This window comes from Mauremys reevesii, linkage group 2, assembly GCF_016161935.1.
Source record: "Mauremys reevesii isolate NIE-2019 linkage group 2, ASM1616193v1, whole genome shotgun sequence".
In the NCBI taxonomy this organism is placed as follows: Eukaryota; Metazoa; Chordata; order Testudines; family Geoemydidae; genus Mauremys; species Mauremys reevesii.
Genome location: NC_052624.1, coordinates 249,624,221 through 249,636,303, shown reverse-complemented (window position 1 = coordinate 249,636,303; position 12,083 = coordinate 249,624,221). Strand labels below are relative to the sequence as shown.

The window sequence follows — 12,083 nt, the reverse complement described above, 5'->3', positions numbered from 1 at the left end:
CGTGGAACCCCCCACCCACAGGGACATGGACTCAGCTGTGAGGTTGCACCCGACCCTGATGCAGTGCAAGGGCTGGGCCTACCCTAGAAACACCATGGGGCCCTGCCCCTCGGCACCAGGCGCACCAGGTGTGGGAAGGCAGGGTCAGCCTGGCAGGATCCAAGTGTGGAGGGGCTTAGTATGGGGGGATCCAGGAGTGGGGTGAGAAGGTTCTCTGTGGGGCAATCTCAGTGCAGGCAGCTCAGCGGGGGTTCCAGGTGAGGGGGGAAGTGGATGCATACAGGCTTGTTGGGGGGTTCTGGAAGCAGGGGCTATGGGACTCTGCATGGAGGTCCAGGTGAAGGTGGCTGGGGCTCAGTAGATGTGTGTGTGGGGAGGGATGAGGCTCAACAGGAGGGTCTGGGTGTGGGAGTTCAGCGGGGGTTCTGGGTGCTGGGGAGTGGGGCTTGATGGGGTGAAGGTCTGTGTGAAGCTGGTTGGGGCTCAGTGGGGTGGGGATCCAGGTGCAGGGGGGTGGGGCTCCTTGGGGTGGGGGTTCAATTACGGTGGGATCAGTGGGGGCTTGTCTGTCTGCAGGGGTGGGGAACTGGGTGCAGGGGGGTGGGACTTGGTAGGGGGTCTGGATGCAGGGGGTGAGGATCAGCAGGATGGGGGTTTGGGTGCGGGGAGGGTGAGGTTCGGCAAGGGACTATGGGAATGGGGAGTCCAGATGTATGGGGGTTGTGCGGATGGGGGAGCAGCTCCCTATACAGTTACCCCTCCCTCTCAGCTGAGGCACAATGGGGGCAGGAAGCGGGGGGGAGGGGTTCAGAGCTTCCTGCAGCTGGAGGAGGGTCTGACTCGGCCATTACTTGCTGGAGAAGAGCAAGTCCCGTCCTCCCCTGCCCCCAGCCCAGCTGGTACTAGCAGCTGAGCACAGTGCAGGATAGGAGACATCGGCCAGGGCATCCCCAGCCCCCCCGCCCCCAACACACCCTCCAAACAGTGATTTACCTCTTCGCCAGCTGCTCCAGGCACCCAAACCAACATTTTTCTGTGGGGAAGCAAAAGAACCAACAGGGGACATGAATTCTGCATGCACAGTGGCACAGAATTCCTCAGAAGTAATGTGTGCAGAAAGCATGGTAAATTATAGAGGAATACTGTCTCCAAGTTAGCTATGCCCTAAGCTATTTAAGATTATTTAGGGCAACTTCAGTTTTACACACAAGTTGATTGGCAGCCAGTACAGAATACAGGTTTAATATTTGTTGAGCACAGGTATAATATACTCTTGTTCAGATGGTGGGCTTCTGCATGCATGCATGCATGCGTGTCATGGTTGGTTCCACAGGGATGACTATGACAAGATCAGCATCTGAGGGAAAAGCAACGAATATTTCAGGGGTGGCCAACCTGTGGCTCCAGAGCCACATGCGGCTCTTCAGAAGTTAGTATGTGGCTCCTTGTATAGCCACTGACTCCGGGGCTGGAACTACAGGTACCAACTTTTCAATGTGCCGGGGGGTGTTCACTGCTCAACCTCTGGCTCTGCCACAGGCCCTGCCCCCACTCCACCCCTTTCCGCCCCCTCCTCTGAGCCTGCCGTGCCCTCACTCCTTCCTCCTAACCCCCAGAGCCTCCTGCATGCCACGAACCACTGATTGGGAGGTGCAGGGAGGGAGGGGGAGGTGCTGATTGGCAGGGCTGCCGGTGGGTGGAAGGCGCTGGGACCAGGGTGGGGGAGCTGATAGGGGGCTGCTGACGTATTACTGTGGCTCTTTGGCAATGTACATTGATAAATTCTGGCTCCTTCTCAGGTTCAGGTTGGCCACCCCTGGAATATTTGGTCATTCAAAGATGAAAAAAGTCCCGTCCAGCCTGTGATGTTAACTGGTAGTCCATGAGCAATGATGAATCTATCTAGTCAGACCACAGGATCGCAAAGCACATTCACAGTCCGCTGGCAAACATCCTCAATTGAGAAAGTGGTCATCGATTTTGCCAGTTCCATAAATGCTTCTCCCTGCCAATCAGCATCTCGTCAGTCTTATCTAGATTAAGTTTAAATCAAATGGCTTTCATCCAGGTCCCTATTGCCACAGCACAATGGGAAAATAAGGAAGTAAGTGTTTTTGTCTTTGGTGAAAAGGAAATAAGAATTGAGTGGCACAGGCATACCGCTGACACTGAAAGAGCATACTGCTATGTGTTAGATAATTGTCTGCCCTAATGTATATAAAATTGCTGGCAATTATGACTTAAGTATACGCAAGACAAAAGAGATAAACCTGCATTATTACGTGGACACAGAAACACCAACCTGATCTTTGTCTAAATAAATTTTGGCCAATAAATATTCTCATTTCTTAAATGTGATATGTTGATTTAGTAGGTGGACACTGTGCTGCATTTTAAAGGATTTTTTTAAATGTAACACAGGTTCAAGACTGTTTAATGTTTTCTTTACGTGCCCTATACCATCTGCCTGCACTACTTTACTTGAACTAATTTACCTATCAAATAATATTAGTTTCTTTGCTTATCAATTAATATTAGTTGGTAAATCTGAAAAGGCGCCAAATCAAGTATTAGCAAAACTGTAAGTGTAAACAGAAGCCAAACACAATACACTTGGAGAGAAGGAATGGGGCAATCAAAAATGAACAAAGAAACAAGTTCCACTTTGAATTACTAAGTCTTCCACACTGCATCTAAGAGCACTGCTAACTTAACACAGGTGTACACCACATGAGCTCATGAAAAAACTTGATTGTGAAGGATGTAATGATGGTTCTATGTCCAGAGTACATTTAATCCGAGGTCCACTTATGCATCTGTTATATATTTATGTCTTTTTTTTTAACCAGTACTTTCAGAGACATTAAAGTAGTCCATCATCTACACTTAAAAGTACAGTACACTGAAAAGACCATACGCTAACATAAGGCTGTGAGGCAATAAAACTTTTGTGGTATGGTACACTAGTGCCCTATACTGATTGCTGGCCACCAATTGCTGAACTAAGGCTATACCTGAGTATACCTAGAAGCCCTAATCATGGACCAGGACTTCACTGAAGTAGGTGAGAGGTGGTCCCCACCCTATAAAGCTTACAATGTAAGTATAAAACAAGAGACAACAAATGGATACAGGGGAGTATAAGGAAGCAATGAGAATATTGACCAACATAATAGGCTGCTGTATGAGCACAGCACGAGCCTAAGTATTGTCAAGCTTTCTGCAGAGAGAGGTGACAACAAAAAGCTTGCTTATGTCAGCTGAATTTCTCAGTCTTTTTTTCTCTGCTCTTATGTTCTTTCCCAGTGCATTGGTTTCCTTTGTTCTGTCCCCATTTTAGTTCCTTTACCTCAGTTACATGCGCTTGACATTATTTGCTTACACATTTCAATTTCCTTGTTAGCTTTCCTTCCTATTTAGGTCATACTTCAGGATGTCCTGAATCTATTACTATTAGACAGGTAGGTCTACTTCAGGGAATAGTTTATTGGTCAAGAAATGCAGTTTTGGTCAACCTGAAACTATTTGTGAATTCGCATCAAGTTCACCAAAAAGTTTTGTCTGAACTGAAAAATCAAAATGTTTTGTTTTGTTTTGTTTAGACTTTGGCATTCACAGTGGCAATTCACAGTCATTCATAATGACAATGAATAGTCCAGAGAGTAAAAAGAGAAAATGACTCTATAAGCGTGGAGGTAGGGCACTAACCTAGGATGTGGGAAAACCAAGTTCAAGTCCCTGCTCCAATGACGATCTATTTATACATATAAAGTGGAACAGCTTTAACCCAGGAGATTTCCACACCAAAATAACCAACAGCCCAGTGGTTAGGGCACTCTCCTGCAATGTGGGAGACCTAACTTCAAATCCCTTCTCCACATCCAGCATAGGCAGGAATTGAACCCCAGCCCCTTCTCCCCCACAATTCCAGATGAACGCCTTAACTACTAGGCTAAAAGTTATCAAGACAGCACCACCACTTCCTGCTGTTTTGTGAATTTAGTCCTCTTTTGCTTTCGTTAAAATGCCTGAAATCAAAACAAAAATTTTTTAGTTGGGTTACATGAAATGTTTCATTTGATCTGACCCAAAATGTTTTCTAACTTTTTGATTTGCCAAGAATTCTGAAAAAAAATTGTTTTTGGTTTGACCCAAAACATTTTTTGTTAAATTTTCAGACTTGCCAGTGAACAAAAAAAAAATCCATCATTTGCCCAGCTCTAGTTGCTGCACTGTCTTCATGGCTTTCCCATGAGTCCGCATAGAACAAGGCTGAGGTTCCACATAAGTGTAGGGTTTCTTATGGTGAGTGAATGTTTTCAATGCCTTTAAGGAAGCATTTAATCGTTGGGTGAGCAAATATAGTGATCCCATCCACCTTGCTGTGGAAGGAGGTAATAGCAGCCAAATGTAACTCTGATGCAACTTGTGGATAGCCCTGATTTTTTAAGTCCTAGAATATAGTCCAGAATCCTCTGTATGGGGGATGGGGACGACTGCGGTAAGATCTGATTATCTTGGCACCAGGTAAAGAATCATTTCCACTTATGGATATACCTCTTTCTTGTGCCTAGTCTCCAGCTGTTCAGTAATATATCTTTTACTTCCTCAGAACAGACCTCCTTGACTCCTGTTAGCCATGGAGTAATCAGGCCTTGAGGTGGAGGACTGCGAGGTTGGGATGGTGGATGTGTCCCACATCTTGTCCTAGAAGGTGAGGTACTAGGGGAAGGGTTTGAGGCGGCTTCACTGCCATCTGATGCAGGTATGGGAACCACGTTTTTCTGAGCCGTGTGGGTGTATGAGAATAATCCTGGATTTATCCTGCTTGATCTTGTGAATGACTCAGCTTCGGAGTGGAGTTGCAGGAAATGCGTACATCAGTGGTGCCTCCCATTTTATGAGGAGAGCATTGCCTAGGGAGTGGTGTCCCAATCCCTCCCTGGAACAAAACTGTGGGCATTTAGCATTCTGAGCTGTTGAAAATAGATCTATGGTGGGGAACCCCCATCGTTTGAATATGGATTTGAGAATTTCGGGATCCATCTCCCATTCGTGGGTTTGTGAGAAGTCCCTGCTTAGTATATCTGCTGCTGTATTCTGACATCCCAGCAGATAGGATGCCGATATATCTATGTTGTTGGTGATGCACCAATTCCAAAGTCATATTGCCTCTGTACATAGGGAGTATGATCGTGCTTCCCCTTGTTGGTTTATGTAAAACATGCACGCAATACTGTCCATGAGGATCTTGATGGCATAGTTCTTGATTAGAGGGAGAAAATGGTCGCACGTATTTTGGACTGCCCTTAGCTCCGGTAAGTTTATGTGCAGGTTGGACTCCACTGGGGTCCAGCGGCCGTATTGTTAAGTATGTGTGCCCCCCAACCTATTATGGAAGTGTCTGTTGTCATTGTCACGGTTGGAGTTCTTTGTTGGAAAGGGACTCCTGAGCAGATGTTCTTTGATTGTGTCCACCATGTTAACAAGTCTTTTAATTTCTGCGTGGCATTGTGAGGCATCTGTTGAGAGAGTGTCTGTGCAGTATATACATTGTTCGAAGCCAGGCCTGCAAGCATCACATGTGGAGTCTGGCATGTTTGATAACAAGCACAGTTGCCAACATGTGCCCCAAGAGTTTTAAACACATTTTGGGGATGTTTGTGGGCTTTCCCTCACCGTTGAAATTAGATTGACTGGAGTGAGGAAGCACTGTTGGGGTAGCATTGCTGTTAGAGAGTCGAGACAGGCTCCTATGAATTCCAACTTTTGGACAGGAACCAGTCTGGACTTTTGCACATTTATTTGCAATCCTAAGTTCATGAAAAGAGTTATTGTGCTCGGCATGGCATTTATTGCTTCTTGCTGTGTTCGTGCCCATATGAGGCAGCATCCAAGTATGGAAATATTACTCCATGTCTGCAGAAATGAGCTGCAATGACAACGAGAACCTTGGAAAAAACGGTTGGGGCAGTGGACAGGCTGAAGGGTAGTACTCCATATTGGAAATGTTGTTTCCCTAGGGTGAATCTCAGGAATCTTTTATGTGATGGCGGATGGTAATATGAAAATAAGTGTCCTGAAGGTTGAGGGCTGAGAGCCAATCTCCCTTTTCTAATGCCGGAATTATTGTGGTTAGTCTCACCATTTTGAAATGTTGTGTCCTCATTAATTTGATGAGTTTGCGTAAATCCAGGATGGGTCTCCACCCACCGATCTTTTTTTGAGTTAGAAAGTAGTGTGAATAAAGACCTCTCCCCCTGTGTTGCAATGGTACAGGTTTCACAGCACCTACTTGTATGAGGTGGTTTATTTCCTGTTGTAACAGGTGCTTGTGAAAGGGATCCCTGAAGAGGGACAGGGAAGAGGGGTGGGTAGGTGGGATAGAAATAAAAGAGGATGGAGTAGCCCTTATGGATAATCTCAAAAATCTATTTGTCTGTCATAATGATGTTCCAGACTGGGTAGTATGGTGACAGGTGGTCTCTGAATGGGCGGAGGACTATTTCTGGTTTCAGAGTCAGAGAGTGTGGCGGTCTCGTGCCTTTGACCACACCTTCAAAATGATTGTCTAGCAATGGATTGTTGAGACACTGAAGGCTGATCTTGGTTCTGCCGATGTGTGTTCTGTCTTTGTTTACGCCATTGGTCGCACTGTCTTTGGGGCTGAGAGTGTGGCGTAGACCGGAATCTCTGGTTGTAAAACCTGCCTTGTTTCTTTTTGTTTGCAAGTACGTAGATGTCCAGGGTTTTTAAGGTCGCCCTTGAGTCCTTAGGGTGTTTAAAGATATATTGGTTTTGTCTGTGAATTGTTTTTGACCCTCAAAGAGGAGGTCCTCAACTGTCGCCTAGACCTCCCTTGGGAATCTGGAGAGTTGGAGCCAGGATGCATGGCACATGACCATGGATGTCGCGATGGATCGTGCTGCTGAGTCTGCAGAGTCAAGGGAGGCCTGTAGGACCATCCTGACGATGAGAGACCCTTTGGAAATGTTCTCTTTATATCGTTCTTTTTTGTCACCTGGTAAATTTTCAATAAATTCTGACATTTTGGATAACATATTGTGTGTATATTTAGCCAGGAGGGTTGTATAGTTGGCTATGTGGAACTGAAGTGTAGCTGAGGAATAGGCTTTCATCCTGAAAAGTTCTAGCCTTTTCCACTTTTTATCGTATGGGTTGTTCGGGCCTGGTGTTGTTTCCTCCTTTGATTGACTACCTCCACCACTAAGGAGTTTGGTGTGAGGTATATGAATAAAAATTCAGCCTCTTTTTCTGGCACATAATATTTTTTATCAGACCTCTTACACGAAGGTGGTGCTGTAGCAGATGTCTGCCAGATTATTTTTGCAGGCTCCATAATAGCATCATTAATTGGCAAAGCTATCTTTGCTGCTGGGGATGTGTGAGGGGTGGCACCCCTTTGGATGTCACCTGATATGCCAAGATACCACTGAGCCTGCCTGTTATGCCAACCTAGGCACTCTTTTTACCTGTCTTGCTGAGCCAAGCTATTAAGCTTCCTACAGCACACGCACAGGCAGGGCCACCCCAAATTGCAGAATAAAACAGACACTGAGATCAGTTCTGGGAAGGCTCAGATTAAGGGACTTGCCCGAGCACTCAGGTGTCCATCTCCCTTGGAATGCAGACCCAAAGATATATTATGAAATCCACCTCCTCCCTCAATGTGGAGGAAGGTATGCACAGCCTCTCCTCTCCCCCTCTTCAATTCTGAATTGTACACACGGGGTTATGTTATAAACAAGAAATAAGTTTATTAACTACAAAAATTGAATTTTAAGTGAATATAAGGCCTGGTCTACACTATGCGTTTAAACCGGTTTTAGGAGCGTAAAACCGATTTAACGCCACACCCGTCCACACTGAGAGGCCCTTTATATTGGTATAAAGGGCTCTTTAAACCGGTTTCTGTACTCCTCCCTAACGAGAGGAGTAGCGCTAATATCGGTACTACCATATCGGATTAGGGTTAGTGTGGCCAAGCGTAACGGAAAGCCAAAGAATCAAATGGACGCTCATGGACTGGAGGACTCAAGCTATCCCACAGTTCCTGCAGTCTCCGAAAAGTATTTGCATTCTTGGCTGAGCTCCAAATGCTTCTAGGGTCAAACACAGTGTCCGCGGTGGGCCAGGGCATAGCTCGGCAATTTACACACACCCCCACCCACCCCCAGAAGTGAAAGGGAAAAAAATCCTCTCTTGACTCTTTAACATGTCACCCTATCTTTACTGAATGCTGCAGATAGATGCGATGCTGCAGCACTCAACACCAACATCCTTGCTCCCCCCCTGCCATATGTGGCTGATGGTGCAATATGACTGGTACCCATCCTCATCATCAGCCTATTGGCACATGGGGCAGTGCAAAAGGACTGGTAACCATGCCGACTAGCATCAGTTAGGTCAATCAAGGGCGCCTGGCCCTAATTTTTCCTGGTAGATGGTGCAGTATGGCTGATAACCATCGTCATCATAGCAACAGGGGGCTGAGCTCCATCAGCCCCCACCCTTCATGTGTAAAGAAAAGATACAATTGCCCCTGGACTAGCAGGGGGATGCTGGGCTCCTCTCCTCCACACTCCTTACTGTCCTGTCTGGACTATCATAGCAGCTGGAGGCTGCCTTCCACTCATTTCTCACTAACAAGTCACTGTGTCTTATTCCTGCATTCTTTATTACTTCATCACACAAGTGGGGGGACAATGCTATGGTAGCCCAGGAAGGCTGGGGGAAGAACGGAATCAACAGGTGGGGTTGTTGCAGGAGCACCCCCTGTGAATAGCATACAGCTCATAATTTCAGCAGGATCTGACACAGAGCAGCTGTGCTCTCTGGTTCTATGATACAGTGGTTCTCTAGTACACTTGCCCATATTCTAGGCAGGACTGATTCTATTTTTAGATACCAAAAAGGAGGGATTGACTCAGGGAGTCATTCCCAATTTTGGCTTTTGCGCCCCTGGCTGATCTCAGCCAGGGGCACTTATGACAGCAGCAAATGGTGCAGTGCAAAAGGACTGGTAACCATGATCATCTTATTACCAATTTATGGTATGGTAGATGGTACAGTATGGCTGGTAACCATCTCTGCTGTCATGCAAAAGCAAAAGCATGCTGCTGTGTAGCGCTGCTGAATCGCCTCTGCCAGCGGCATCTAGTACACATACGGTGACAGGCACAAAAGGCAAAACAGGCTCCATCGTTGCCATGCTATGGCATCTGCCAGGGCAATCCAGGGAAAAAAGGCATGAAATGCTTGTCTGCCGTTGCTTTCCCAGAGGAAGGAGTGACTGACGACATTTACCCAGAACCACCCGCGACAATGATTTTTGCCCCATCAGGCACTGGGATCTCAACCTGGAAATTCCAAGGGGCGGGGGAGGCTGCGGGAACTATGGGATAGCTACGGAATAGCTACCCACAGTGCAACGCTCCAGAAATCGACGCTAGCCTCAGACAGTGGACGCATACCACCGATTTAATGTGTTTAGTGTGGCCACGCACACTCGATTTTATACAATCTGTTTTGCTAAACCGGTTTATGTAAAATCGGAATAATCCCGTAGTGTAGACATACCCTAAGAGATAATAGACAAAACATAGCAGATTACTGAGCAAATACACCAAAAGCATGCAAACTAAGCTCAATATACTTAAGAAACAGGTTACAAACTGTAATTTCTTACCCTAAATGTTATTTTAGGCAGGTTACAAAGCTTCTGTGGGTCAGAGTTCCAGTTATATTTCTTTTCAGACTGGATCCCTATCTCAGTCTGGACTCCCCCCCGCCTTCCCTTCAGGTGGCTTTAGCAGTCCTTCTTCTTGGGCAGACAGGCTATGGGGAGGAGTCGTCCCGTTTGCCTTCCGCTCCACTCTTAAATAGGATTTACATAAGGTGGGACTCCTTTGTTTCCCAAATTTAATCTCAGTGGAAAGTTACAAGAAGACCCAGATAATGTTTAGTGTCAGGTGACAAGACCACCTGACCTAGTAGCGTCACAGTTACATCCCTGGATGCCTCCCAGGAGGGAGAGAGATTAGTATCTTCATGGTTTTGTTGTCCCTTCCTGATGGCTCATCAAATCTGATGGCCTGTTGTCAGGCGGGTGTCTTCCCAATACAAACCCAGTTGTGATTGTTACATAGTCCATACTCCTAACTTTAGATACAGAAATGACACATGTATAAAATTGGATAATCACATTTAGTAAATTATAACCTTTCCAATGATATCTTACAAGACCCATCTTGCATAAAGTACATCTTAATTATGTCATATCCATAACATAAGCATATTTCCATAAAGAATATGGAGTGCAATGTGACAGGATGCCTGGAGTATTTTATGTTGGGCTTCTGGGTCATGCCAATGAAATGTCTAGGGATTCAGCAACTCTTTTGAAGAGGTCCTGAAAGGATTTGAAATCATCCCCCATAGTGTGTGGGGGTGGCATTATGGTTTCATCTGGTGATAAAGATGAGAGGTGAGTAGACAGTGAATTATCATGTTTGGCTGTGTCCTCAGGTTCCTTGGTCTCTTCCTCTTGTGTTTCTGAGAGTTCTGGGACAGTTGATGAAGGGGACCTGGCTGTTCTGGAGCTAGGCGGGCTACGGGGCCTGCGGTTTTGGGCCCTATACATTGCCCATGGATCCCAGTATGACCAGTTAGGTGGGAATGGTATTGGGGGGGGGTGCCCATGGGTGACCATACCATCCTCATGTATCCGCAGGTGGTTGGTGATAAAATGGTCCTGGCTTGATTGAGGAGTGTATATTACTGCATCATCCTCTTCTTCATCACTGGAGATAAGAGGGGCTGATCTGCAGGGAGTAGTCAGCTGGCTTGGTACTCTTCTGGATGGCTACCCTCTGTACCAAGTAAAGGAAATTCAGGTATTGAGACCACTATCAGATCCCCATGCCTCATGAATCACTGCAGAACCGCGAGGCTCGGTGTTGGAGATGGCATGGCGGAAGGCCCAGGAGCATGAGTTGAAGCTACTGATGCTGAGGATTTAGAGCTGTGTGGCATAGGTACAGCAGAGGGCGCCATTGTACTGCTCAGTGCTGAGATCATCTTTGCTGGGTGCCGAGCTGGAAGGTTTTATTTTAGTGTGTGAACCTCCTATAGAGCTTTCCTGAATAGGGTCTTTAGCTTTTCGGGAACTCTCTGTGCCGGATGTTCTTGGTGTCTTGTAGTCCGGTGCTCTCAGTGCTGTGGGCACCGGGGCAGATTTTTCAGTTGGAGATCATTTTCTTTTTGGCGATTCTTGGTGCAGGGATGTCTGAGACCACTTTTTGGTAGCCTTTCTAGGAGTAGCTCCTTGGCAGCCATTGTTGAAGTGGAGCCCCTGTCAGAGGCTGCTGCTGGCGGCGACCATTGGCCAGGGGGTGACCTGGACTTAGGGTCGGAGGCTGGCCTGAGAGATTTCTCCATCATGAGAAAAGACGGTTACTCACCTGTAGTAACTGGTGTTCTTCGAGATGTGTTGCTCCAATCCATTCCAGTTAGGTGTGCGCGCCGCGCGTGCACGGCTTCTCCGGAACTTTTTTCCCCTAGCAACCCCGGCGGGCCGGCTGGGCGCCCCCTGGAGTGGCGCCGCTATGGCGCTAAATATATACCCCAGCCGGCCCGTCCGCTCCTCAGTTCCTTCTTGCCGGCTACTCCGACAGTGGGGAAGGAGGCGGGTCTGAATGGATTGAGCAACACATCTCGAAGAACACCAGTTACTACAGGTGAGTAACCGCTTTTCTTCTTCTTCGAGTGATTGCTCCAATGCATTCCAGTTAGGTGAATCCCAAGCCTTACCTTAGGCGGTGGGGTCGGAGTGAGACGTGGCGGAGTGTAGAACCGCAGAGCCAAGGCTGCGCTGCTCTAGACTGCTGCACCAACGCGTAGTGGGAGGCGAAGGTGTGGACCGAAGACCAGGTAGCCGCTCTGCAGATGTCCTGGATGGGGACATGGCTCAGGAAGGCGGCGGACGAGGCTTGCGCTCTCGTAGAGTGAGCGGTGAGTCGGCATGGAGTCACGTGAGCTAGCTCGTAGCATGACCGGATGCA

The 12,083-nt window shown here is 47.2% G+C and overlaps 1 protein-coding gene across 21 annotated transcripts in view; it reads right to left on the bottom strand.

Moving 5' to 3' along the window:
* VPS13B (vacuolar protein sorting 13 homolog B) overlaps positions 1-12,083 on the bottom strand; it is a 917,098-nt gene that overhangs the window by 249,274 nt on the left and 655,741 nt on the right. The window contains exon 32 of one of the 21 annotated variants that reach the window (XM_039522062.1): positions 1,284-1,357. The exons of the other annotated variants lie outside the window; for them this stretch is intronic. Coding sequence (XP_039377996.1) covers positions 1,351-1,357 — 7 coding nt within the window. The 3' untranslated portion in view covers positions 1,284-1,350. Of the gene's footprint in view, positions 1-1,283; positions 1,358-12,083 lie in introns of those variants that run through there. 21 annotated transcript variants of the gene reach the window in all.